Source organism: Poecile atricapillus, chromosome 1, assembly GCF_030490865.1.
Source record: "Poecile atricapillus isolate bPoeAtr1 chromosome 1, bPoeAtr1.hap1, whole genome shotgun sequence".
Lineage (NCBI taxonomy): Eukaryota > Metazoa > Chordata > Aves > Passeriformes > Paridae > Poecile > Poecile atricapillus.
In genome coordinates this window covers 8,709,557-8,737,289 of record NC_081249.1, presented here as the reverse complement: position 1 = coordinate 8,737,289, position 27,733 = coordinate 8,709,557, and the positions used below count along the sequence as shown (strand labels likewise).

Here is a 27,733-nt window from a genome sequence, read left to right as displayed (position 1 = left end):
CCATATTATCTCACTGAGGTAAAGACATCACTTGATGACTAATGCAAGGGGCCTGGCATGTATTTGGAGGTGGGACTCCACTGATGGTGTCTGTCTCTTTTTTTTTTGTTTTGTTTTAAAAGCACTTAAAGTGTAGAAATTACGCTATTTTTTATTTCATAAGCATTAAATCTGATTTATTTAAAATATGCAATTCTAAGGAAAAAGGGAAATACAATGTTCTCTTCCTCCTTGCTATAAAACTATTTTACATGTATATTAACTCTGCCTGTTCACCAGGTCCTCCTCTCCACCTCTGAATGTCCTGTCTCTTCCCTAGTTCAAGGGCCTGCCCACCTGAAAATCCAGGTATGTTCAAAATGCATATTTTCTGTAATTTCTGGCCCTGATTTATTTTTTTTATTATTATGAGAAAAATCAACAAGCATTTGACTGCTCAACTTACACTTTCAGCAGAGTCATGTTCACTTTAACTCACCTCAGAACTGAGGGCTCTCTTACATCTTCTTGTGGTTCTCCAGTTCCCTGGGCTTTTGTGTCTTGCTGTGCCTTGCCAGTGAGACAGGAGGCAAACCCTGCTCCTGGGCTCTGGGCTTGTGCTGCCTCTGCTCACTTTGGACAGTCTGGAAGCCTGGCTCAGGTCCTGTGCCTGGGTTAAGGGGAGAGCAGGTCAGCAGGGCTCAGTGGTCTCTCGGTGTGGTTTGGGCACAGGGTCTTTTGCCCTCACTCCACTCTTGTCTAGCTCGTCCCTGTGCTGGTTTTGGCCTTTATGGGCAGGTCAGACACCCAAAAAACCGGAAGGCAGCTGTAGGTAGGGGAAGAGCCCTCCTGCCATTTCTCTGCTCTCTGTACCTTTGCTCAGGGCTGTACTCAAGAACTTGCTTGAGGGTCTGGAAGACACCTCTGTCACTCCTGTACAACAGAACTGCAGTTCCTCCTCCCCATCTCTTTGAGGTGGTAGACAACAAATTCTCCTAGTAAATTTGAAGTATGGGCCATCCTAATTATTGAAATTCAGGTTTTGTTTACTTTCTGGCTGCATGGGTGGCAATGGGAGACACGTTGGTAACTAGATGTGCACTAGCACATTCTGCATGGACACTGGCATTCCCATTTGTTCCCTCTGTGTTTCCCAGAGCATGCAGCAGCTGGGTCACTGCTTGAAAGAGGCCAGAGGAAAAAATCTATGTGCTCTCCTCAGCTGCCCATGTCCCCACTGGCTCCTCTAGCCCAGGCAGCCTTGATGCTCTCTCCTTCCAACATCTGCAGGTGGTTTCCCACTCTTCCCTTCACCAAGCTACCATAAAAAATCCTCCAGCCACAAATGGGGAGAGAGAAATGGGCAGCAGCTACATGAGCAAGAGGAGCTGTGCCAGCGCCTGACAGTGTGAAGCCCTTTTTGCTTCCTGTGGATGTACAGTAGGAACAGACTGGTGAGTGGCTGGGAGTGATCAGGCACTGAGATTGCACAGCCTGAGATCTATTATTCCCCCGCCTCAATTTAAAAAGTGGGTTGTAATCGTAAGAGTATTTAAATATACTCCAGGTTACTCTTTAGCCTCTGCATTTTCATTAATTATGTGATGCAGTCTGACTCATGCCCTTATGTAAGTACTGAGCTGTAATGAAGTCCCATGCTCTGGTTGTTTAGTGCAGAGCTGTAAAGCTTCATTGGTGTTCTCATTAAAACACAACACTTCCCAGAAGGCTTTGAACTTCAAGAATAGGGATGTGAAACTTCAAATTTTGTCTCTCCTCTGGCCAGATGAGGTGTGTAACAGCAGGGGTTGTTCTCATCTAATTAGGTGGATTATCAGGTAGAATCTGGGGAAAATCAGGCCCTTTGCAAATAGTTTTTTGCTGAGAAACTGCTGCCTCCCACAATTTATCTCAATAGTTTTGTTTGTAAAAGGTGCTGCATGTCAGGAACAATAATTCTTTTCTCATCTGAAATAACTGAAATCTTCTGGTTCATAGTCAGAATCTCCAGACTTATGTAGGAACCTCCGGCCCATGACTGTGTCTGCACACTGTGATGTGTCACATCTCCTGCAATGAACAGCCTGGAGGTGGGATGGAAAGGATAAGACTTATGGCAGGTCTAATATTCATGTTTTCAATCAGATTTGCATTTTAACAACAGTGGTAGGATTAGAGCTATGTCAAGAAGATCTGTGCTGGTAGTACAAAAGATACTTCAGCCAGTAAAAGTGTGAAGGAGGAGAATTTTCTGTGAAACCTTTAATAAAAAAGTGCACAGGGATAGATACTGAACCTTGCTTATGCAGTGTTGTTTTTCTGTGACCAGAAGCGTACAGGATGAGTTACTGGAATATATTTGCATATATAAATGCTGGGCTAAAGCCAGAAACACTAAATCCCTTGTTCAAACACTCCCAAAAGGCCATTCTACCAAATCCCTGCATACCATACATGAAGGCTGATTTGACTCCAAAACAGAGATGGCACATGATGTTTTTCACTGCTCCCCACAAAAACATACAACAGAAAATGCCAGAAACCTTGTATTACTAATCAAGAACAGCTTTTCTTAATCATAGGATTTTAATAAATGTTCTGTGCAGAATATAACTAGTAATCCAATCACTCATGCACTCTCCTCCACTTAATTTAATTTCCTGTAACAACCTAGTGATTGCAATCACTTCCCTGATTGTAGCGATTGTAAAGCCCTGCTCCTGCTCATCCAGTCATGAAAGGTGAGTGGATGCACTGACTATGTACCTAAATCAAAATGAAGCAGCAGCAGACTGGAATTGCAGCAATAAAGGAGAGAAATCAGACTCATCCAAGATTTTTATTTTTGTAATAGATTTTAAATCATTGGAAATCAGTTGCTCTCCTTTTTCAGTGAGGAGTGAGCAGAAAAAAACCCTTAAACCTGTCCACCTGTGATTCATGCTCCAAGCATGTGCATGCTGTAGAACCTGAGCCAGACAACTGGGGCCACAACAGGCTGTGGATGGATGTGTCCTTGGGCTGCCTCTGTTCCACAGGCATAGAATTACAGAATGGTTTGGGTTGGAAAGGACTTGTACCAATCTCCCTCCTGTGGGCAGGGAATCTTCCACTACACAAGCTCCAGAGAGCCCCATCCAGCCTGGCCCTGAACACCTCCAGATTCCTGGCCCTCATCACCCTCAGAATTTCTTCCTAACATCTAAAGTAAACCTGTCCTCCTTCAGCTTCAGGTCTTTTCTATCACTGCATGCCCTTCTGAAAATCCCTCCCCAGCTCTCTTGCAGCCCCTTTAAGCTGCTCTAAGGTCTCCCTGGAGCCTTCTCCTCCCCAGGCTCAACAGCCCCACTGCTCTCAGCCTGTCTCTATAGAAGAGGTGCTCCAGCCCTTGGACCACCTCAGTGGCTCTTCTCTGCTCTCCTTCCACAGGTCCATGTCCTTGGTGTGCCCAGCCCTGATTTCCTTAGCCACTGACTGCTGTTAGGCAGCAGAGGGAAGGCAGCCTGGGGTACAGCTGTGTCCACCACCCCACGGGCCCTTACCCTCCTTGTTCCTTTACAGTGGGTTCAGTTTCCTTGGTCAGGACTGGAAGAGAAATGGTATTTTCTGTGATTTTGTCACCAATCCTGCCGTCACCCATTATTCCTAACAGCAACACCCAGAAAACTCAGGGCTTCCTTGCCCCTCAGCTGCTCAACCTGGCAAACTTGGCACCACCACCTGCAGAGTTCAGGGTGTATGCTGATCTTGGCCTTTGGCACCAGCACTGCAGGGCCAAGCCATGCTTTCATAGCTGCTTTTGAGTGTTTAACAACACTCTGCTAACACTGGGAAGCAGATCATCCTGTTCAGAAGACATGGCATACCCCCAACACAGCTCCTCCTTGGCGCTGTCATGCTTCAGCCCACGAACTAGCTTTTGCTAGCCAGTGTCAAGGGTGACACCTCTCTTCACATCCACTCCCTCATTAATTCACTTGCAGAACCAATCTTTTTAAAAGAGTTTTCTTTCCTTTGGTTTTTTTTTTTGCCATTTCAGAGGGGAGACCAAATTCTGGTAAAGATTGCTTTAAAGATGCTGATAAAACTGTTCTTCTGCTGACACCACTGTAAAATTTAAATCTCTACCTTATGGTCAAAGTCAAGCAAGCATTTGGCCGAAATAAGACGGTGCTCTTGAGGAGCAAGAATGAACAGCACAGATGCTGGAGTGCTAGTCCAGACAGTCAAATTACACATCATACCCTGTGAACAGGCATCCAAACTGTAACTCACAGTTTTCACTCCTCTGATAGTTGTATTCTTCGTGCATGATTCTTCTTGCAGTGTATTTTCAAGACTGTGGGCTGTAATAAAAAAATGAATTTTTTTCCTGTTTTGATTACCTCCTGGTATTTTTTGATTTAACAGGGACCTTTTTTGTTAATTTCAAAGTGATGACTTGCAAACAAGTATTTTCACAGCTCTGGAAGTGACAAATCCTTGATGACGTTTCCCTGGAGTAACGTTTCCCTGTCATCAAATCAACAGCCTGGTCTGTCTCCAAGGTGAAGAGGGAGAAAAAAAGTCTGCTGCTCCAAGACTGTTGGACATTAAAAGCCAGAAGCAGAAGTGTAGCAGGTAAGAACATATGTTCCATTTAAGAACTGTAGTACACGGGCCTTAGTAATTACTGCCCATCCTCTACACTCATCACTGCTCCTTCATCATATTCCCTGTGGCAATGACTTCCATGCTCCTGCTATCACCAATTTTCTCCTTGCTGCTGCTGAAAATCAATGCTAGTGTTGCCTTTGGCTTATGCTTTTTGTCTGTGATTGACACTTTTTTAGTGGAACTAAAAGGTACCAGTGGGTTCCATGTACACTTTCAATGTGAGGCTAATGTCTTTTATAATGGTTTGCAGAAAGATATTGTGAACCAACTTTTGTATCAATTGACCAACTTTAACCCCAAGAGGAATTTTAGACAACTATTTGTTTGCAAAACAATATTTTATTAATAAAAAGAATTATAAACAGTAAGAAAGAAACCCCAATTTTACACTGAATGAAAAATCCAAAATAAACTCCCAGAAACATGCCACCGTTCTTCACTCTCTGTACAAGAAATTCCATTAGGTAGTAAATCCTATATCCACATTCATCCAGCTGTGGGGTCCCCAGCAGGAGAAAGGACATCAACCTGTCAGAGCAAGTCCAGAGAAGGCCACCGAGGTGATCAGAGGGAGAGAGCACCTCTCCTGTGAGGAAAGGCTGAGAGAATGAAGATTGTTCAGCCTGGAAAAGAGAAGGCTTAGGGATGACATAATTTTGGCCTTCCAGCCCCTGAACAGAGCCTACAGGAAAGATGGACAGGGATTTTTAACAAGAGTCTGGAATGACAGACAAGAGGGAACAGCTTCAACTTGTAAAGAGAACAGGTTCAGATTAGATATTAGGAAAAAATTCTTCACTGTGCGGCTGGTGAGGCCCTGGCACAGGTTTCCCAGAGAAGCTGTGGATGCCCCATCCCTGGCAGTGTTCAAGGCCAGGCTGGATGGGGTTCTGAGCAACCTGAGATAGTGCAAGATGTCCCTGTCCATAGCAGCAGGGTTGGAACTCGATATTTGAAGTCACTTCCAACCCAGGCCACTCTATGATCTAAAGATGACTGAAAGTACAAAAGAGAATCGTGCACCCTTCTATGCAGAGCAGCTACATGGCTGGACAGATTTACTAATACACACATTCACATCAGTGATTAAAAAAGCCATGCTTTGTGTAGCACCAAGGGGAGAATTATGTGGATTAAAAAAAATTCACCAACAACTGCAGGCCCTGGAATGCTGAATTAGGGACATGACTGACCAATTTCTGCTTGCAGTTTCATCTCATCTTTTCTCAAGGGGAATTTGTCAATAAGAGCAAAGAGCTCAGCTGGTGTTGCTGGGAAAGGGTAGCGCTCCTTGTCCATGCCATGCTTGTCCATCACCACGATGTTGAAATTGTAGTGGGGGATCCTCAGCAGCAGCCTGCAAAGTAAGGAACTGATTTTGTTAAAGGGCAGCACCAGCCTCTTGAGTCTGAGCAGAGGAAGGTGGGGATGGTCACAGGGGCTACACAGAGTGCAGTTGGTTTCAGCATTAACAACGAGCCAGATAAAGAGGAGGTGCCTGCAGCGCTGCAGTTCCTGCCTTCAGATTAGGGGAGTGTCAAAGGTGACTGCACCCAGCTCTGTTCTCTGCCATTACCCACTGCTGTCACAAGAGTGAAACAAGGTTAGACAAAAAAGGTAGTGTGAACACTGCCTAAAGAAAACCCTTGTGATGAAGCTTGAGTTACAAGTAAGACTATTCCCTTTCTTGGCTTCCATTTCTTGGCTTTCCTTGGTACAAAAATCACAGTAAGAAAAAGCAGGACAAAATTCTTGGAGTCTGCTTTCACTGTTACCTAAAAGTAATAATCATCTGTGACTCAAATTTTAGAGGAACAAAAGCCACTGCTAATCATGGAGGAGTCCTTCTTCCAAAGTGGTGAAAGTGGTCCTTTGAGCTCCTCAAGTGGCAAAAGCTGAGTAAGCAACAAAAGTTTATCTGTAGTCCTCTTTTCATCTTTTGTTTGAAGGAGTAATGGATTAGAAGATCCTTAGATATGAAGTCAGTCAACATTATTAGTGTGGGGTAAATAAATTCAGGCAGCCATGAGAGAATGAGAGAAAGCTGCCATGAAGAAGAGTCTGGGGCATTCTGGAAAGGTGTGAAGCACCAAAATTTGCCTTCCTCAGCCTCCTAACAAGTCTGAGTGCTCTAAGCATAGTCTTGTTGCCATTAGGAAGCTTGGCCATTAAAACTAAAATAAAGATTAAAGCTAAGCAATGGTGATAGAAAACCACATTCACCTTGTGCCATATATCATCTAAGAAAAAATGCTCCTAAAAATCGAAATGTTAATCTTCTGTGCTTTCTGAAGTTTTAACTGAGGTACCTATGCTCATTAGCTTACTGAAATGTCAATTCTGAACACCTTCATTCTTAAGAGTGCATTTCATATTGATTTGAGCACCTTGCAGAACTGGAAAACTATAATTCACACACTAAGCAGCAACAAAGAAAAAAACCAATGGAAAACTAACTTTCACTGAGTGCAGGGCAGGGCATACCAATTTCTAAAATGCAGCCTCATTAAAGGTTGCAGGGCATCAGGGAATGAGGTGTTAAGAGAGCTTATTATTTTCTACAGAGCCACAAGAAAATAATTTCAACTTTAGTAAAAGTATCTTTATTCAAAAAAGGAAGCGGTTTTTTTTTGCTTTCCTTTTTCTTTTATTGAGAACAGGGTTTTTTTAATAATTTTTTAAAAATCCCCTCTCTGCTATGTCAGCAATTTTCATTGTCTCCAATTAAAACTTACTCCTTTTCCTCATGCATATCAAAGATTATGTTGCCTAAAAAGCTCCTTGACGTTTTTCTAAACAGCTCTTTCTTTTCCTGCCAATGAGGCCATCCCTTTTGGCTTTTTTTCACTTCCAGTCCCTAGGAAATGCTGGCACTTGAAGTCTCCTTTTCAAGTGAAAACCAATCCTCTGCCAGTCTAAACCCAAGTCAAAACAGTTTAGGCACCTCAGTAAAACTGCTGATGCTGCAGTCAGGCTGGCAAGGCTGAGATAATTTCCTCTTTGAAATACTGCCCATCCCACTCCTACATGTGGGACTTCAAAGAGTTTCCCCTTTCACTGCCTCCCCTTCAGGCCTGGCCACAACCACCAAGAGCCCTGGTGCAGAGGATGGGCTGTCTCTGCCATTTGGGGCTGTCCTTGCAAAGCAACTCCAATACGAATACAGACAGTAAAAACACTGAAGTGTTTTCAGTGGCAGCACCCAAAAATACCAACTTATACGCTTATGAACACAGTCATATTAAATATATAATTAAATAAATTTGCTATTGTGTTTTAATTTGCTGTAGCTATTACACAGAGAGCAAATAAATCCTCAAGTGTGCTCACCAATACCTACTTTCCAGTGTCTAGCTGTGTACATTCAAGTAGAAAACGTGTATTTGGAGAGTAAGCTGCAGGGATCACAACAATGCAGCTTGTAGGATAAGGTGCAAACACAACAGCAGTGACAGCTTCCTTTACCTGAGCTGCAGGGCAAGTGATGGGGGCAACAGCTTCACTCCTATTCTTCCTATCTGTGCTGGGAAGACACCAACCAATTCCACCACGGTGACATGTCGCAGGTCTAACCCACACTGTGCCGGCTGCAAGGTTAGGAGGAGAAAGAGGGGTGTTGGTTATCCCTGAGAGAACAGGGGGATGTTTTGAGTGTGCAGCAAGTGTTCACAGAGTCCCCTCTTCTGAAGTTATTTACATGTTTTCAACTGATTTGAGAGCATACTTTGCAAACATTTAAATTCTCATGGCAGAGAACTGAAGCTTTATGACTGCAGGGGAGGTTAAGTAACAGATTCTCAAATACTCTAAGAAAACCAACACACAGGGACCACCTAGGAAAAAAATCAACTTTTCTCTAGTTATAAGAAAAGATGCCAGGGTCTAAAGCATTGTACCAATAATCTAATTTGGTAACCAAAGCAAATTCTATGAAACAGAAGTTGACAGCAGAAAGTTTTCTTCCATGCCAACTCATTTGCTCACTGTCAAGAAGTGGAAAATGTACTACAGCCATTAAATTCAGTTTGATCAATATATTGAATTTTCTTGCCAAGTTTATCTAATAGGGAAAAGGAGCGTCTTCTTTTTCTTCTTTCTTCTTGTTTTTTTTCTTACATACTACCGTAATATAAGTCAGCAGTTAAAAACATCATCACATTCATATCTCAGTAACTATTTATACTGAATTTTGTTACAACTGGTGAGAAAAAAAAAAACCGAGATAGAAGCACTTGTAGCTGTGAAAGAATACAGGACTAGCTCCTCTCCTTCCCTTCCCTGAGGACACACACATATTTTGGAGATCTATCCATAAGTCTAGCAAAAAGCCAACAAGGGCATCACACTTACAACACATAAGGAAAAGTACCAGGTGTTTTGGGTTTTTTGGAACAAAACACCCTAGTGTCATCTCAAACACTATGGATGATTTCTGTGCTGTGTCTCTGGTCCTTTGTTTGCTGGTGCACTTTTTACTCCCTTGCACTGTAGTTGCAAATTCTGTAAGCCTGGTCTGCATGAGCTGCTGAAGAGCTGGAGGGTTGGGTTTGGGTTTTTTTTAAACTTCTTTAGCAGCTGAGAAAGGGAATTATTATTGAGCATGAGTTAAATAAATCTGGGGAGGATGGAAGGGCCAGAACTGCCTGGGATTCAGTGACTGGTCAGAGGCAGCACAATCCAGAATGGAGCTGAGTTAGTGACTGGGGGATATCTCAACTCAAACCCCTGTGAAAAGGATTAATCTTCAACTATGACTGCTTGAGCCAGGTCTTCCAGTGGCTACAATATAACAGCTGAAGTTTGTGGATTTATTTTAAACAGTGGAGCTTGTCTTCTTGGGTCTTAAAAGAAAAAAAATAGTTGCACATACTCCTCAAATGTGTTTTACCTGCAGCATCCCCAGCTGCATCCTGTAGAAGAAGTTAGCTGCAGTAGGAGTTGAAATAATTAGCAGTCTCCGCTTCTCATAAAATTGATCCAGAAGTGCAGCTGCAGTCCTAACATTCACATTAATATTCATGGCTGGAATAAAATTAAAACAAAAGTTATGAAGCATACTGAAAACAGATCCATTTCTAGAGGCAGAGTTAGACAGCAGAAACACAAGAACAAGAAATAATAATAATGAAGATATGGGTGAAATTCTGGCCTCATTGAAGCCAACAATTTTACTGCAGATGGTTCCAGCTTGCACAATGGAACGACTCCAGAATGTGACATTTTGTAGAAAGCTTTGAACTAAAAACACTCTAGGAAAGAGCAGTCAAAGGTGGCAAACGCTTCAGCCATTAAGTGCAGACTGGGAAGGGAGACAAAGATGGTAAGTTTCCTACCTCTGGGACACTGCAGCTGTATTCCACTACACACCCCCTTCCCAAATTCTCACTGCCCTAAGAACCATTGTGCTGGATTCCTCCTGGTGGAGTGGTGAAATACTCACTTACGTGCACAGGTTGGCTCCACTCCTGACCACCCCAAATTGTATTGGCAGACTCGGGCTGGGCTTCCTTGCAGCTCATAGCCACCAATGCAGGAGAACTCACAGGTAGCACCATAGTTATTTCCATCACCTGAGCACTTGATGTAGCCATTATCTGGGGCATTTAACTTCACACAGCGCCTGACTTTGAGCAAAAGAAAAAAAAAAAACAAAATGAAAGACACAGCATGAATCACCATTTGTTACTAAGGTAGCACAGGTCAGTGGAATACCAGTATTGAAGACATTTTTCTGTTTGCTTTCTGTTTGATTAGTCATGCACTTAAAACCCCCAAACAACCAACCTGAACTCCCCCACCCCTCACTCTTACGTAAAATGAAACGTGTGTAGGTGTATACATGTAACAAAGGGTCATGGAGCACAAAGGGCTGATGCTGAAAACTATGGGTCACTTCTGTATATTCAGCTCCAGAGGTTAACCTGTGAAAGGGCAGCCCTGCTTTAGAGATGAGAGCCTCAGTTGAAAAAAATGCCTTCACCTCCTCATTTCATCAGCTCACAGGCTATGCATCATGGAGAAGCTGGCAGAAGGGGTGTGCAGCTGGAGGCAGGGCTGATCAAAGCAGCTCTTCCTGAATGTGCAGGAATGCTGCAGACCTGGCCCCCAGGGTCTTCAGCAAGACTCTGTTCTCTCTTTCAGCATCATCATAGGGGTTTATATACACAGACATATGCACATAAATACAGAAATGAGGACATTTTCAAACTGGCTACTAAGCAAGGTGTAAATCAGTGTCTGTCTTTACAGAGTAAAACATCATCCTTACCTCTGACTTTAACAAGAAATTTGCAAGTGCCTTTGTTTTCAGCTCTGTCATACACAGTATAGTGGATTTTGTGGTCGCCTTCTGGAAAATGTGACCCCGGTGGCAGGCCTTTCAAAATAACACTAAACCAAGAGATAAAACAGGGCAGACATGCATAAATTCACCAGTATTTATTCACTCACAATCCTGCAAAAGCCTGCAGAGGGATGCTTGTGCCATGCTAGGACTGTCTTGCTGCCTGCAGAACAGAAGACTTGAGAAGGAAGAAGCTGGGCACCAGCAACCAGAGTATTTAAATTTGCTACCTACAGCCCACCCTGCTGAGACAAGCAGACAATGGGCAGGGTCTGCCCCCTTCCTATAAAACAATGCATGGAGTAGCCAAGCCCATCATGCTCAGAGGAACTCAAGCTTCCTTCTCCTTTCATAAGAAGAAATCAACATTAAAAAAGAAAACTTCCAGCTTCTTACAGCGGGGATGTATTCCCATCTGTCTGCTCTGAACTGCTCCTATGATTGGCATTTGTGACTATTAATATGTACAGAAATGGAACAGAAAGTGAGATTCAGTGTCACAGCATTAGGGTATGGTGATCTACAGCAGCATTTTCACCTGGAATTTGACCCTACCCTGCAAACAATGTGGGAGAATTCAGATGAATAAAACAATCTCAGTATAGAAGCAGAGAGTATGTAACCAAAGAGGTTTCCATGTAATGGAAAATCTTTTGTACTCCTGAAACTGAAGGACTGTGCATTTAAGAAAAGCACTGCATACTCTGTAATATAAACAGCACAGTTTAGCAATATTTTATAGAGATATGACTTATGGAAAAGCTTCCACTGAATCAAGAGTTTGGCTCTTTTGAGCTGACAAGTTATTCATATGACAAAGTCTGCATGGGATATTCCCCATTTTTTTTGCCTATCATCAGACCTTCCTTTGCCAAAACGACTTCAGAATTTCTTCATCCTGACATTTTCCAAGTCTTTACCACCTGTCGTTTTTGTTGGAGTCTGAAATACAGACTGTGTACCCTTGTTTTTAATATTTAGTTCTGGGACTCAAGAGAACACTGAATTTCATATAATATGAAATTCATGAGCATGTTTTCATAGTGATACATGAAAACAAATGTTAAAGTTAGATAAGAAAGGTAGGTGTGTAGATTAGAAAGTTTCTTAAATCACTGGGTGAAAAAGTAGTTTAGAGAACAGGAGACAAGATGGAGGATTTAGGGTGTTGTCTCTTGTCCTTCTTCTTTCTTCTTCATGTTCTTCTCCTGGAGGTTTTTGGGTAATAGTTAGTGATTGGATAGAAAATGCCGCAGTGCATCACAGAGGTGATGGGTTATTGGGTCATTAAGAACAATAATATACGTGTCTATTGTTAATTGGATAAAAATAGGTATAAAAATAAAAGAACTGCGTAGTTCGGGGCCATTTTGTGTATCAGACATGAAGTGTGCCACAAGGCCTTGTTTGTACCATCAGAAGAAAGAAATGTACCAGATTGCAAAGATTAACCTTGTAACCAGCCTGGAGAGACCTGTTAAGTTTTGTAAGGATCCTTCAATAAACACGAGAAACAAGATTCTAACGAGCTCCAGAGTTTACTTCAAATAATGAGGACTAAGATAAGTGGAACTCCCCACAAGGGAGGATCCCAGAAGAATTCAGCCCAGAGGAGGCTGGGGGACTATAGAAAGCTCTATCTACAGAGAATTCAGCCCAGAGGAGGCTGGGGGACTATAGAAAGCTGTATCTACAGAGAATTGAGCCCAAAGAAGGCTGAGAGACTAAAGAAAAGTTATATCCACAGAGAACAGAGCCCAAAGGAGGCAAAGAAAAGAGAGACAGAGGTAACAGTTTTTGTCGTTTTTATTAATTGTCACCAAATAGTTACATCAGACCTTAATGGCAATTAAGCTTTTAATTATGTAATGAATTCTTTATGAAATAATTAAATGACAGCAATAAAAGGGCAATACCATTGTCTTTGATTAGTTTTTTTTTGTATTCACATGAAACTGTAAACATCTTCAAGCTTAACAACTTTGAGCTTCTAAGCTTAACTGGTCCACTAATGTAATGATGTAACTTGCTGACTGAAAGAAACAGATTTTCCATGCTCCCACTGTTAGGATAATCCAGACAGATTGACCTAAATCCTGCATGATAAAAATGGGAAAACCAGAGACAGCAGTACCACCAGAATTACACCCTGTTCTTCTGGAAAATGGGACTGTGAAACCATCGAAACTGAGAAACAAAGAAATTTTGAAGTGTTATGTCTAGATCCAATGTTTAAATCCATCAAGGCTACAAACAAGAGTTGTTAGTTTAAAGGTAACTGCAGAATCCTGGGACATCAGTGGCCAGCACTACCTTATGAAGAAACCTAAAGGTGGTTGCAGACATTATTTTGTGACACACCTTGGGTTTTTTTTTAGACAGTCAAGTTTACCTCTTCTGTTACCTCCAATGCACTACTGTGTTTTCATTGTTATGTACAAAAGGTAACTTGGTGTAAGGAAACTTGTTAATTATGAGACTCGCAAAGAAGCTCTGGAAAACTTCACAGGTGCAGTCAAAATGCTGCTGTGGTTTATTCCACCAGCTCTAAATAACCACAACTGGGTAACCAGCTCCTGAACAACTCAACTCCAAATTGCCAGCTTTTCCAGGTAAACATGTGACTCATTATAGAACAGTGGTATGTGACAGCTATAAAAAAGCATCTTGGATGAATGAAGGGAAAAGGGTACCTGGCCTGCTGAATTGCTAACAAAAGAGTAAGGAGAGGATGCAAACACAATAGAGATTTTCACCTACTCTGTCAGAATCCCGTCAGCAGTGTCTCGTCCCTCCGGAGTGTCCCAGAACACTCTGGCTGTCAACTTGTTGGGCTCCGCCGTTTTCTCCTTCACGCTTGGGCACTGGATCCTCGGAGGTTCAGTATCTGTTGAAATGAATGTCACAGAAAAGGGCACTGGAGCATCTGCTAGAGCTGTGCATTTTCTTCACAGCTCCTTCCCCGGTGTCAGGGTAACCCAGGACCACCTGCAGCTGGCCTCCTCAGCCCTGGATTCATCCCAACCAAGTTACACAGAGCCTCTACTTCTCACACTTTTGTAAGAAGAGCCGACAATGATCAGCCCTTTGCAGTGCAGAAAGCCCAACTCAAAGTAGTTACTGTAAATTTCTGTACATAGTTCAGTTAAAAAGTAATGTTGACAAATGAATGGCTTTGAACTCCAAGGAGGGAGGTCCAAGATCACAGCCAAGGAGCCTGGATGCTCCGTTTATCTGCATTCTTTTCTTTGTCCGTCTGTGCAGTAGTTAAAGTGATTAAGAGCATTTTTAAAGCACACTGAACATCAATCTGTCTCTGCACGGTAACTTTGCATGTTACTCTTAACATGCTGATTATTTTTCCTGCAGTAATGGCAAAATGAGAAACAGAAGACTGGCACAATTACCATTTTGTGGAGAATCAATGCTGCATTTGATTTTTTCCTAGTAACTCCTATAATAATGTCTTACATCAGTAGCCAGCACTACTAGGACAAGCATCCTATCAATACAGCCTCAGGATGTGACAAAAGGATGATTTAGTTTGGTAACAGCCATTTAAAACAACCTCTGTTATACAATCAGCAGGAAAAGGCAATCTTTCCAGAAGAAAAGACAGCAACATTTTTCAATCTTCTAGAGGAAAGTATCTATTTCAATACATGTTACAGTGCATTAAAGATATAATGGAAATATTATTCAAGTGAGTATTGGCATTTTAGCTAACTGAAAAGAAAAACCAGCTGTACATTGGTTTTTTCTTTTAATCAAAATTATTTCAGCAACATGAAGGGTATCCCTCCTCTTACAGGGTGGGGAGAGGAGACAGTCTGCTTTGTTATGACAGAATACTCACTGACTATAAGGACTTCTGTAAGTCACTTGTAGAATATACCTAATTAAAAAAAATATGTATTTTTTTTCCCTCCTTTAAATGAATACATGTTTGACTACTGATAGCCTTTCCTATGTGGATCTTCACTGCTGCTCTGTGAAGCCCACATAATTTAGTGCAAAAATGCTACACAGTGCAACTGCAGTATAAAAGGGTAGAGGAAAGCCCCTTGTTTTCAAGAGCACTTTAAGTTCAGCTCTGATGGTAATTTTAGCCATACTCAATGCCAAAAACTGTGGAATCCCAGGACAGTTCCATGACATGAAGTTTACCAGCCCATGCCTCTGATCACAAATAGCATCCCTACTGTACACAGTGCAATTGTTTGTATATCAAAGTTAAGAAATCAAGCAGCCTTTTTGCCTTTGTATTTCACTGCTCCCCTCAATTTCACTCCTCAGCTGCAAGTGGGCTGTTCAGCCAGTTCTCTCCTGGCCACTGCATAGGCTACAGTTCTGTAACTTCTGAATTACACTAAGGAACAAGTGTTCAATTGCAAAACTCATTATACTGTTAGAATTATGCCTGTGATGTCTGGTCACAAAAAAAAAAAAAATCTCTATCCTGCCTATATCAGGATATGCCTATCCTGACCTCTGTATCAAGAGGTCAAAATACAATCTTATTAATGCTAACAGCAGATTTCACCATTTGTATATAAGAACTGTGTGCACACAAGATTTGAAGGAACCTTTCCAAACTATGCAGTATTACCACAACTTAAATTCTAATATTACTTTTACTGGGTTACTTGGGACTTGTAATCCTAGGCAACGACTTGAAACCCTACAACAACTACATCTACTCTGCATTTTTGGAATAAAAGAGAAGTGTTAGTGCTAACTTAGCCTCTTTTCTTTGCTGCTTAAGGTGCTTACTTTACTCTGCAATACAGCATCCTTTGTAACAAGCACACCATCTCTGCAAACAGATGAGCTTCTGAAAGTGCCAGGAAATACCGAGGACAATATTTTATCATTTCCAAACTTAAAATGTTCGTTTTTCTTCCTCTGCCCACACCACTGAGAAGGACAAAGCTTGTTTTTGCAAACAAAAACAAGAGACACCATGAACAGTCTAGACCTAAGCAGCTCATTTCTACATTTGTACAACACCAAATAACAGGAAACCTGAAAAGTATTTTATGAACATCAGGCCACCGTGGAGAGGCTCCAAACCTAGGCTGAGACACAGGCATTCTGAGGAAAACCAAGTTATCATACATACAAGACACTAAGAGCAAACACTCTACCACCCACATGCTCTAAATTAGTGGTAGCCATTTCAGAGGGCCAAAAAATATTTTCCTTTGTGGGTGGCTGCCGAAGCTTTTATCACAGGCTTCCCAGAAACAGGGGCAGCAGGCTGAGACTTCACCATGTGCTGAAATTTCATTAGTAGTCAGGAAAGTTAAATCTCAATATTTGCTCCTCTCTCTTCAGATTTACATATATAGGAATACTTCTTCCAGCCAAGGTTCCCAGGAGACCACTGGCTATGTAATGAAAATCGCTGGCATAACTAGAGTGAACTAGGCTGAAATTTAAATTAGCTCACTCCAACCATGCTGGTAACTACAATCTTGGATATAATTCTCTGGATATATTTAAGGACCATGATCCCAAGGAAGAAAAACAGTTCAGACAACAGGCTTACTTTCAAACCTGTTTTTACTCATTAAGCAGAAGAGAGAGTGACAGACTCCAGCATAGAGAACATGCTGGAAGAGCAGCACAGTAATCACAGGCTACCCAGGAGTCACTCAGGAATCACCAATGGCCATTACAAGCATTGTAAAGTGCTGGCCATTCACACCAGGCTCATCTCTATTAAAGTGGTAATGCTTGGATACTCACTTTGGACTGAAAGCACTGAGGGACAGAACCTCGAACCCTTGGAAAATTGTTCTCTGCTTCCTTAAGAGGAACAGTTGCTTTTTCTCCCCATGAACTGGATAAAAAGGCCTTTTGGAATTTATGTGTGCAGGAGTTGGGCACTGGCAAGTACCTCAGGATGCAGACCAAAAACCCACTCACCGACACAGGCGGCTGGCCTGCCGCTCCAGACTTTGTTGTCCATGCAGGTGACGATGCGGTCCCCCTTCAGCTGGTACCCTGGGGAGCAGTAGTACTCACACCTCGAGCCAAAGTAGGCACCATCCAAACACTTGAAGCCCCCGTTGGTTGGCATGGACAGGGTAGGGCAACGCTTTTCTGGAAAAGGAAACAAGGATTTATGGGAACTTGATACCCTCCCTCTAAAGTAATGTGCATGTGGGGTACTACAGAGAAATAAAGACATGGCTGGCAAACTACAAGTGGGAGAAAGTCTCGTTCCATGTGAGGTTTTTCCACATTGTTCTCATTAGCTGCATTTCAAAATATAACCTTATTAAACAGTCTGCTAACAGCACATCTCACTATTTTCATATAGGAACTGTGTGCACACAAGATTTGAAGGGACCTTTCCAAACTATGCACTATTACCACAACTTAAATCTCAGTATAACTTTTACTGGGACTTGTAATCCTAGGCAACAACTGGGACTTGAAACCCTATGGAACAGCTACTTTGCATTTTTGGAATAAAGAAGTTTTAGTGCTAACTTAGCCTCTTTTCTTTGCTGCTTACGGTACTTGCTTATTTCACTCTGCAAGACAGCAGAGTACACTACATAACACTACATAAGCATTAGTGGCCTGATACAATATTTATGAGAAAAGGGATGACAAGTACCAATTCCTCTCTTCTCAGAAAATGTTTTGCTGTAACAGCCCAGTTAGTACAAATTTTCAACTTAGAAAGTCTAAGATGGGCAATATTTTAAAACAGCTTCATGGTTCTGTCATAAAACTAATCCCATAAATCAAAATCTCACATTGATAAAATACTCCCTATCTGCCAAGAGTGTTTGTACCACTGAGATGCTTATCATGTCACATACCCCTGTGAGATCCTCAACAACAAACTAATCTACATCTCCAAACGTACTGCCAACCTTTAAAATAAAAAAACCAAAAAACAATCCAAAGATCAGTTTCAATGGCAAGTGAGAATTTATTGTCTGAACCTGGAGCACAAGTCACACACACACACACACGGATTTTGTAACCACTTACGTTTGCACAGCACCTTCCCAGACCAGCGTTTGCTTGACTGACAAATGAGCTGGTGAGGGCCATGCAGTTCATAGCCTTTCTGACAGCGAATATCACATCTTGTGCCCAGCACATTCTTGTAATATTCCCCTTGAGGCGTCCTGCAGTTTGCATAACCATGTTTCACTTTAATGGGGGAGCACCACGGTGTTTCTGGCACAGAGAAGAAAAAAACCCCACACATAGCAATTAGAAAAATGTAAAAGTTCAGACACATATAAAATCACTTTGGTTAATCATGGTTACAGAGAAAAAAAAAAGAAGAAATCCCTCTCATTTAAAAAGCCACCAATCTTTAAAGTAAAGAACACTGCAGAGGTGCACTTACCCATGAGGAGGTCAGCCCTTTAAAGACTAGAAGCTCTTTTTTTTTATGACAAACATTAAAGATTGTAGCCATTACATTGGAGGGGTTGAGAGGGCAGGTGGGGTTTTACTACACTCTTTGTCCATGGGATAAGTGTGCCACCATGTGGGCAGTTTGATGACAACTGGGCCATTTTTCCCTCTTGTTTTCAAGCAGGCACATCTAATTGCTCTTTGATAAGAGAAGTTTGCATTAGGAACATCTTGGTCTAGCTGCAGTTGTCAGCTTTCCACATTTAGCTTAGTGCTTATTAAAAAAAAGTTCTGCATCCATAGTAATCTGTGCCTTGCAAAACTCAGTGATGGTTCAAGCTCTCCCACAGTTAGAAGATATCACTTACATAAATCATATTACCAATATATCACACTGAACCTGCTCAAACTGAACCTTTATTAACTGGTCAGGGCTACACTGTAAAATATTCAGGATATGGGTACCCCCAGCTTGTGAGGATTTACCACCACCCTGTGGTGCTGATGAGAACAGTATCAAGTAGAGACTTCCCTTCCTAGCCAAAGTTTCACATCCCTTTGTGCAGCTTTGCCAACAGGATGCACACAGAAAATGGACAGCTCCTCAATAGGAGTTTCCTACACAAGCAGTGACTAAGCCTGCCCCTTTCTTTCTCAGATCCAAGATTTGAAAAGCACATATTAGGAGAGGAGAGAAGGAGGAAGGGAAGGACTGCAAAGCAAAAAGAGAAAGATGACAAATCCTGAAATCCTGTGTGACAATGTGTGATATGAGGGAGAGGCATGAAAAAACATTTGAATTTTGCAAGAAAGGTGGAAACCCTAAGCAAACAAAACACATGAATTTTAGCCTTCATACTTACAAAGTCACAAACAACATTAAAAAAAAATTCTAGATCTTGTTTGGCAGATGTTCACTTCTAGCTCAATTCCCATAGTGATTAAGTACGTTTTCCTACACTAGTTGGATCAGCTTCATACATAAATAAACAACAATCAATACAGCATTTCTCATACATGGGATATTTATATTCAACGTGCTATGTCTCTAGGACATAGCTACACTTTCCCAATGGAAACTACACTTTACATCTGTATTTTGCAGTGCTGGTCCTGAGTGAACACAAACAGCATCTGCAGACTACAATCAGAGACTAATTATCAATCTTTGCCCTTTTGCAAGGGCGCATTTCCTCTAGACTAGTCCATTTCTGAAGGAGTTGTACTGTGATATGCTTATTTTTGTCTTTCACCAATACAAGTAAAAACCCTTTACAAAGATGTGTAGGTGAAATTATTCCCAGTGTCACCAAACACACTGAGCAATAAACAAGCCAATCTAACAGAACCCCTCAGGTTAAGGGTAGAGTACAGTTCAGCTTTTTGGCTCAGCCACACAATCATCCCAGCTCTGTTTCTTCCCACCTATAAGTCTGTTTCTGAATGTCAAATACATCCTCTGCTATTTAGCTTACAATTATGCAAAGTGCTTTGGTGGAAAGTGGGTTTTGGTTTGGGGGTTTGATTTTTTTAGAACTATTTCCTGTCCTTCACCCTAATCTCTATCCCACAGGTCCCAAAACACATTTTAAAAATCCCCACATCCACTGACTTGGGCAATTTTTTTGAGGGACCGTATCACAGTAGCTCCCATTTTTCATGTTTGCTGTGCATCAAATTAAAACTGAGACAACAGATGAGGAGTGTGAGCTCACAGGAACAGAAGTCTGCTGAAAAAATGAGTGATGCCAACACCCAGCTCTGTCTCCTTAACTGCTACCCCAGGGCTGCTGGTGAAGTCTCAGGCACCACCTCCTACCACTTTCTGGGGGAAGCCACACATCTTGGATTCACAGCCTCTGTCTCATCCACCTCCTGGAGAAATCCTCCTACTCCTGAGCTTTCCCATAATCTCTGCTTCAGTGGTCTCATGCCCAAACTCTCCAGCTTTTCTGTCCCACTTGTTCTTCCCATGCCCTGAGACCTTAAATTCCAGTTTATTTACACACCCAAGTATGTAAGACCTCCTTAACTAAGAACTAAGCCTCAGTTTTTTCTGCAGAAGGGCTTAAACCTGAAGTTCCTAAGACAACGCTGTCTGCAAGGGCAGGACTGGGTGAATGCAAACTCATTTGGGCTGAGCTGTCACCACAGCCAGTTATGTAATCCTTCAGCAAATCAGTTCAAGACATTAATGCCTTGGGTATTTTATATGTATAAACTCCAAATGCACATTTCTGACTTCCTTTCTAAGGGTGTTAAGACAAATATGCTTTGCAACATGATCAAGAGGCTAATAAAAATAAAGAGGGCAAAGAAGCTGTTTCAGGTGCTGTAAATTGTCAAGAGTTTTTCTGCAAATTTCTGTGGTTTTACAAATGCACTTAACAGCTATCCATATATATATATATATTTAAAAAACCAGGTAGCTAACAGCTAAAAAATGCAGTTTAATGCACAAACACAGTACTGAAGAAGTAAAAGCCTTTCCTGTAATGTTGTTGCAGCTACAGTGGTTTACAGAAAGCAAGCAAGCAAGCTCCTATACAGGGGCAAAATGCATCTTACAATGGACCAAATGATTCTGCCAGAAAGAAAAACAAAAGCAAACATGCTTTTGGATGCAAATAACTTGAAAACCTTAGGAGGAACATCTGTTTGATTTAAAACATTATAATGCTTACTCTAGAACGGATTGTGATTAGAACAAAGTGGGTGAGGCAGGGTTTACAAGCCATTTACAAATATTGTAAGCTAAACCAAGTGATACTGCTGGAAAAAAAACCCTGCTTGAAACTTGAAAAGCACATCAAACAATACAATAAAGTTTCAGATCAAAGTTTGTTTAAGTGAAGGCACATATTAGTTTTCAAAGGCTAAGCAGCTACATAGAGCACTTGCAGAATATTAGGTTTGTGTGAGGCCTCAAGGGGTTACACAAGCTATTCCCTGCCTCAGGGCAGGATCAGCCATGTTCCTGAAGGCTTTGGGGATTATAAAAGCTAGAGGTTTCCCAGACACCTTTTCTGAAACTTCAGCATCTATACCAGGCTCTGTTCAACCAACTGAAATTTGAGTTTTTAGGCACCAAGACCTATATAGTGCTTTTTGGTTTAACAGAAAGTTTGCACCTCAGCACAAAAAAGAACTGAAAAGTCCCTCAATATCCCAGCAATACAATAGCCTGAATTTTCACTTAGTAGCAAAACATTCCAGAAATTCAATCCCATGTTTGAAACCCCTGGAAAACAGAGAGCGAAGAGAAATGGTTGAAGCCCCAGTGTTGCCTTTAGAGCTATGGATACTGCTTGATCATTACAGTATCTGAGAAAATATATTAGGAGTGAGGCTCACCAGAGCAGTGGCACTGCAGCTGTGATGAACACAGGAACTGCTGTATTCAGGAAACCTTTCCTCATGAAATATGATCAGAGATGCCAAGTGGCAGCAAGGAAAGTTCTTTCGAAAGCATCATCTCTCCCAGCCCCTTGGTCCTGTTTAAAAACCAGCCTCAGCTCAGCCCTTCCTTCACAAACAGCACACAAAGTGACCAGCTGTACTGCTGCTTGCTGCTACACCAGCCAACAGAGCTGATGGTTCACCAGGGAGGAGGGGAAAAACTCCTTAAAAATGCTGTAGGCACAGAAAATCTTGGCCATGTTTCTCTGGAAAGCTGAGCAAGTGGGAAAACATCCAGATGAAGAAAAAAGGGTTTAGTAGGAGGCTGATTTTCACTCCTCCCAGTAAACTGCAATGTTTTGTTTGCAGATGTCAAAGAGAATGAATCTGTGTGCTGCCTTGCACATGTGTAGAAAGAAAAAAAAAATAATGTTGCTTTTATATGTGAACATCAATTACTAAAAGCAATTCAGTTCCTGTTATTGGTAAGTTTTATTTACTAAGAAATGAGCCACACCCAAAATGCTGGACTGCACATCTGAGGGGAGAAGCTGTGAAGTCTGCTACACAGCCCGTTTTTCCTTGCTGTCTTTCTCCATCCCCTTCCCCCCAAAACCAACATAAAGAAGTATGCTAATGAAGAATCAGCCTTTTCTGTTCCAGTGCCTTATACTCTCATATTCATTGTCTGTTCCTCAACATTTGGCAGTAGTGCTTCCAAACTTGGGGCAGTTTTTAATATCTGTGTGAACGAGTCATTCTGTTTCACTTACCCTGGTGACATTTTGGCTGACATGAGTATAATCCATTTTGGATCACCATACAAAAGGAATTTGCACAGAATCCACATTTTAACTACTTGCCTGCCCTGGCATGAACTGGCATTGATTTATCTTCACGATCTCTGAGTTCATTTTCTATGTGTCTGCAGAGGATTACATGTTAAAAGGCAAAGAAAAATGACTTATCCTAAATAAAGATTTAGAGAATTACTTGTGTACATGTTTGAAATCAAAATTTTATACTTGAGTATTTTACTGGAAGGAAGATGAGACATTTATGAAAACAGCAACAGAGCCATAAAAGCTGTGCTTTCCCCTTGGCTATTCATAAATGTCTGAATTATTTTATGACTTACCTCTCATATGGCCCATTGATTCTTTGCAGAGAATCAATAATGTACAACAAGACACCAATGACCAGTATTTTCAAGTAATCAAAATGGTGACTAGTATGACACTAGTATGTGCATAGATTAATTTACTAAAAAGATACACAGTAACCACTTAAATTACATGAAGTGATACCTTTCTTTAATGTCTAAGCTTCTGAGGGAAGCCTTTTGGCAGAGAAGAGGGATATTAAGACAAAAGCAGTCTTTTTAGAAAATGGACAAAGCAAATGGAATATTCACTGGTAGTAGCAAAAAACTTCTCACTCATGCTGAATGGCAAAGTCTTCCAGAATAGGGAAGAAAATCTGAATTTGCTTTATAAATATGCCCATCCATTCACTCATCCAGCTACATAATTTGGTTTTGGAATGCACACATGCATTTGTTAGACACGCTTCACTTGGCACTTCAGGTAGCAGGTTTACATCTGAAATGCAAGCAATTTTATGGAAAGAAAAAAGCAATGAAAATCAAGTTCTCTTGCATGTACTTCTATACATTACCATCTGTAAACTCAGCTTATCATTGATGGTTGTGTTAGCATGTATGGATAAGAAAGAGAAGCTCTTCCTGATTTTCATAATTCAACAACCTGATCTCCCAGGAGCAAAGGCAATGTAAAAGTTACTTACTCAGGTGCATGAAAGAGCTGTGATCAATAATTGGTCTAATTTCCATTGTTAAAAACAGCAGAAATTAAATCTTGATCTAAATATCCATGAGAAAAAACATGGAGCTGGATCACCAAGATTGTATAATCCACAAAAAGCAAAAAGAATGAAGCTTTCTGTCAGCAAGCAGTTGATCCTCCTTAGCACATAAGCAAAGCATTCACCTTTGTATCTACTGCGTGCATAAACATCCTCATCATCTTCAAGGAGTGAATATCCCGATCCTACAATACAAAATAAGAGAAAAAAAAACTGCAGCAAGAAAGGAAATATAAATTAAAAATAAAAGAAAGCTTTGAGAAAAGACATGCAAGATTAGGATGCAATAATCTATGCAATGTCATCAGCATGGGCTTCTCTGAAGCTCAGAGTCATAGCAAATCCACTTTATAGTGAATTTAGAAGGGGCAAATTGATTTAATAATGAAGTGAAATAGTAAATTTCTCTTGGTGGTACTAGAGCAATGTTGTGCAATATTAAGTGTCACGTGCCAAGTCACAGCTCCTCTGTCACGGAGATCCACCTACCATGTAGGTGATGTACTGAGCAGAGAGAGCAGAGCAGGTACAGGTGAAGGGCCTCATCAGAGGTTTCACTATAAAGTGGTTCCATAGTGTCAATGGCTGTTAACAGCCATCAGGCCAAACAGCAGAAGTAACATGTAAATAATGCAAGTACAACCATCCTTAATGATCTGTAAGATCCTCACACCAAGAACAAGACATAGAGGTGCACGACCTGCAAATACAAGTTACACCCAAATCAAAATCACAGTTTGGTTTCAAGCATTCTTCTGGCATTGTTCAAATAATGAGACAACAAAGCTCTGTACTTTTAAAACCCTGTGCAATGGCTGAAAAAATAAAGGTGAAAGCTGCTTTCTAAAAACCAGAAACCAGTTGGAGCACTACTACTCAAATAATCCATCAATAAAACAAAGCAGTTGGGAAGAAAGCCTTCAAAATTCCCTAAACAACACTTACTTAAAATTAGCAAATTCAGAGCATGAAGTCCAGTTTAAATTCTAGATAAATGTTTTCTACAAAGAAGGGTTCATACAAATTCCCCCTTTGAAATATCCTTTTAAAAGCTTCGCATGCAACAGGCAGCTACCTCAGGAGCTGCTCACATGGTAACTCAAGTTACAGCATTTGGGATAATTTCATCATCTTTTTTTGACTTCTGAGACTATGGTCTGTACAAGCTGCTGCTTAAAGTTAGACAAAATTATTTAATTCAGGCACCTCAAAAAGCTACTGATTCCACGTGCAAAGCATCCAACTGTTGAGCAAAAATCAAAGCCAAGAGTTTTATTTCTGTCAACAGACTCCATTTCTTATTAAAAAACCCAAAGTATCTACCCAGAAAATGATGAAACTTGATTTCTTACTCTACCAGACTCAAGAAAACCCAGCCCATGCATCTGCAGCTGCTCTATGGAAGCATCTTCCTCAACACTGGATCTCTGGGAATCCCTCCACCAGTTTGAGCTGGGACCTGAAGAAGTGAATTTCCAAACAACTCCTCCTCTGAAACTGAGGGACTTATACACAACAAAGTCTTTTTATCACTTAGTATAATTTCTCTGGATTTTTTATATTTATTGTTGAGGTTCAATTTTGATACCTAAACACTGACATCAGAGAGACTTCTGAACATAAAACCAAACTTTTTTGCACTTGAAATCTGACTGCATAGCAAAAAAAGCAAGCTGTGATCCCTGAGGGCTTCAGGAAGACCTTGATATGTAAATGAATAGCTCTCTAAGCATCAATTTTTCTGCCAGAAATCAGAATTTTCTTAGCTAATTACTCACTTTGCAGGTTATAAAATTGTTACCTTAGTGTTTTCACTAATAATTGTCCAAATTTTAGTGTGAAGTGACTTTAGCGTTTAAAATTGGTGAATCGTAGAATTATGTGAGCTCTTAAGCAAATGCCTTCCCTTAGACAAGAAACAACTAAGTGCTTTTGAAAGTTTTCTAAGAAAAACTGGCCTTAAAGAGTTTATTCATTACTTTTGCTCTGAAACAAGGCTGTTGATGGAGCTCAACATCTCCCATTTCCAGGTCATTTTCTACCTCAAAATGAGAAGCAAGTCAGGTCTCTTCCCTAACAATCAGTGTTTTCTTAATAACCACAACAGGCTTGGCTTGGGGAGCCACACGAGAGGTCGCCACTTCATCTCCATTTTCTCAGCCACAAATCAAACTGTTTCTGCTTCACACACATTTAAAGTCAAGTCATGTAAGGACAAAGCATTGTTCTGTGTTGAAGTCCGAGGTATAGCAGGTTCCTGCCAAAAACAGGTGTGGACTTTGTTCTGGCAGATGTCAAGCAAAATGCATGAAATAACACTTTAATTTTAAGATTAATCTATGGATTTACATAATTCCGTTTATGTCTGGAAAAAAAAAAGATTTCTTCATTCACAAAATAAAGTTCTGTCCCTATTGCAAAGGTTCACCTGTACAGGTCTGACGTCAAGATCAGGGCACAAGAACGTAGTGCCAAGCCAGGCACTGCATACACATGAACAACACTTCACATACTACTGTGCTATAAATCCTTTGTAACAGAGAAAAAGAAGGAATGTGACACAAAAGAGGCAGAAGAGCTATGCACACTTGCTTTCCCAGGACTGACATAAGAAGTATTTACCTCTTTTAATTTAAAGTAAGCTATAGACAACAGCATTACACATTAAACCAACCTGAAACTTTTCAGTTTACTGCCCTGAAACAGGTCAAGTTCTGGAACACAAGTCCTATAAGGAATTGCTGAGGGAGCTGGGTTGTTAATCCTGGAAAAAAGGAGGCTCATGGCTCTCTCTAACTCCCTGAAAAGATGCTGTAGCCAAGTGAGGTATGTCTCTTCTTCCAGGTAATAATCAACAGGATGAGAGAGAGGAAACAGCCTCAGGCTGAGCCAGGGGAAGATTAAAACAGCTATTAGGAAAATTTTCTTCACTGAAGGGGTTGTCAAAAGCATTGGAACAGGCTGCCCAGGGAAGTGGTTAAGCCAGCATCCCTGCAGGTATTTAGAAGACACCAAGACGTGGCTCTTAGAGACATGGCTTAGTGGAGTATTAAAAAGAGACATTTTGGAAAACCATTTTAGAACAATAATTTTTGGGGTATAAGCCCATATCTTCTGCTTCTGTAAACTGACCTTACCCCAAAGAGCACTTGAAGGAAGTGTGTCTGTCTACCTTAGTGTATTTTTTATGCTGCTAAACTAATGGATAATCTGCCTTCTAATATTCCTGATAAGGACCTTGAAGGAAGATTCTGAGAAAGCATGGCCTTATGCCACTGCAAAGTTCTGGCAGGGAAAACAGCGCTGAACCCGACTCGTGGGGAAAGCAGAGCCCGGTGCTGTCATTTCTATGCCAGAACTCAGTGCAGCGGCCCCGGCCCGGCCCCGCTCCCCGGCCCCCCGCCCCTTCCTCACCCTCGTACTCCAGGCTGGCCCGGGCGCCCAGGGCGAGCAGCGCGGCGAGGCGCAGCCAGCAGCTCCCCATGCTCCACACGGCGGCCCCGCCCGGCCCGGGGCTGCGAAGGGACAGCAGCAGCAGCAGCAGGGGGAGGAGGAGTGGGACGGGGACAATTCTCCGAGCGGCTCCCGGCCGAGTCTCCTCCTCCCGCTGCCCGGCCCCGCCTCGCCTCCCGGGGAGGCGCTCGGGCGTGTGGGACCTGCGGGGGCTGCACTGTGGCCTGTGCCGGGTGTTGTCTCTCCCGAGGGGCTCCTGCTGCCCGCTGCCCTCCGGGAATCGCCGGTGGTGCCCGGTCCGGAGATGTGAGGGGTCCCCGCTTGGTCCGGGAGCCCGGCCCTACCTCAGCCAGGGCACCGAGCGGGCCGGGACAGCGTGTCTGGCCACATGTCTTCCCATAGATCACAGAATCAGCTAGGCTGGAAAAGACATCTGAGATCATCGAGTCTAACCAGTCACCTCCATGTCAGCTATAACATGACACCAAGTGTCACGTCCAGTCTTAAATATCTCCAAGGAGAGTGACTCCTCCACCTCCCTGGACTGCCCATTCCTTTGTGTCATCACCCTTTCTGTGAATACCTGTTCTTCCCAATGTCCCTGCCCTGGTGCAGCTAAAACCACGT

The 27,733-nt window shown here is 41.9% G+C and overlaps 1 protein-coding gene across 2 annotated transcripts; it reads right to left on the bottom strand.

The window, feature by feature from the left end:
* Positions 1-5,019: 5,019 nt before the first annotated feature.
* On the bottom strand, positions 5,020-27,156 carry SRPX (sushi repeat containing protein X-linked). 2 transcript variants are annotated; one of them, XM_058850312.1, is made up of 10 exons: positions 27,068-27,150; positions 23,779-23,838; positions 17,993-18,184; positions 16,910-17,086; positions 13,739-13,865; positions 10,904-11,025; positions 10,080-10,259; positions 9,524-9,657; positions 8,101-8,222; positions 5,020-5,992 (listed from the first exon to the last, which is right to left on the bottom strand). In XM_058850312.1, the coding sequence occupies exons 1-10, from the start codon at positions 27,135-27,137 to the stop codon at positions 5,812-5,814; spliced, it is 1,365 nt and encodes a 454-aa protein (XP_058706295.1). In that variant the 5' UTR covers positions 27,138-27,150; the 3' UTR covers positions 5,020-5,811. The 2 variants fall into 2 exon arrangements, with proteins under 2 accessions (XP_058706295.1, XP_058706302.1); XM_058850319.1 differs by lacking the exon at positions 23,779-23,838 and having other exon boundaries at positions 27,068-27,156.
* Between the last annotated feature and the right edge of the window lie 577 nt (positions 27,157-27,733).

What these genes read in the sequence shown, in the direction of transcription:
- SRPX (XM_058850312.1), bottom strand. Translation starts at nt 27,137, where the DNA reads ATGGGGAGCTGCTGGCTGCGCCTCGCCGCGCTGCTCGCCCTGGGCGCC. An exon ending in TGGGAAGGTGCTGTGCAAAC is followed by an intron (nt 17,087 to 17,992) that starts GTAAGTGGTTAC and finishes TTCCTTTTCCAG; the next exon opens with AAAAGCGTTGCCCTACCCTG. An exon ending in CAGGCCAGCCGCCTGTGTCG is followed by an intron (nt 13,866 to 16,909) that starts GTGAGTGGGTTT and finishes TCATTTCAACAG; the next exon opens with ATACTGAACCTCCGAGGATC.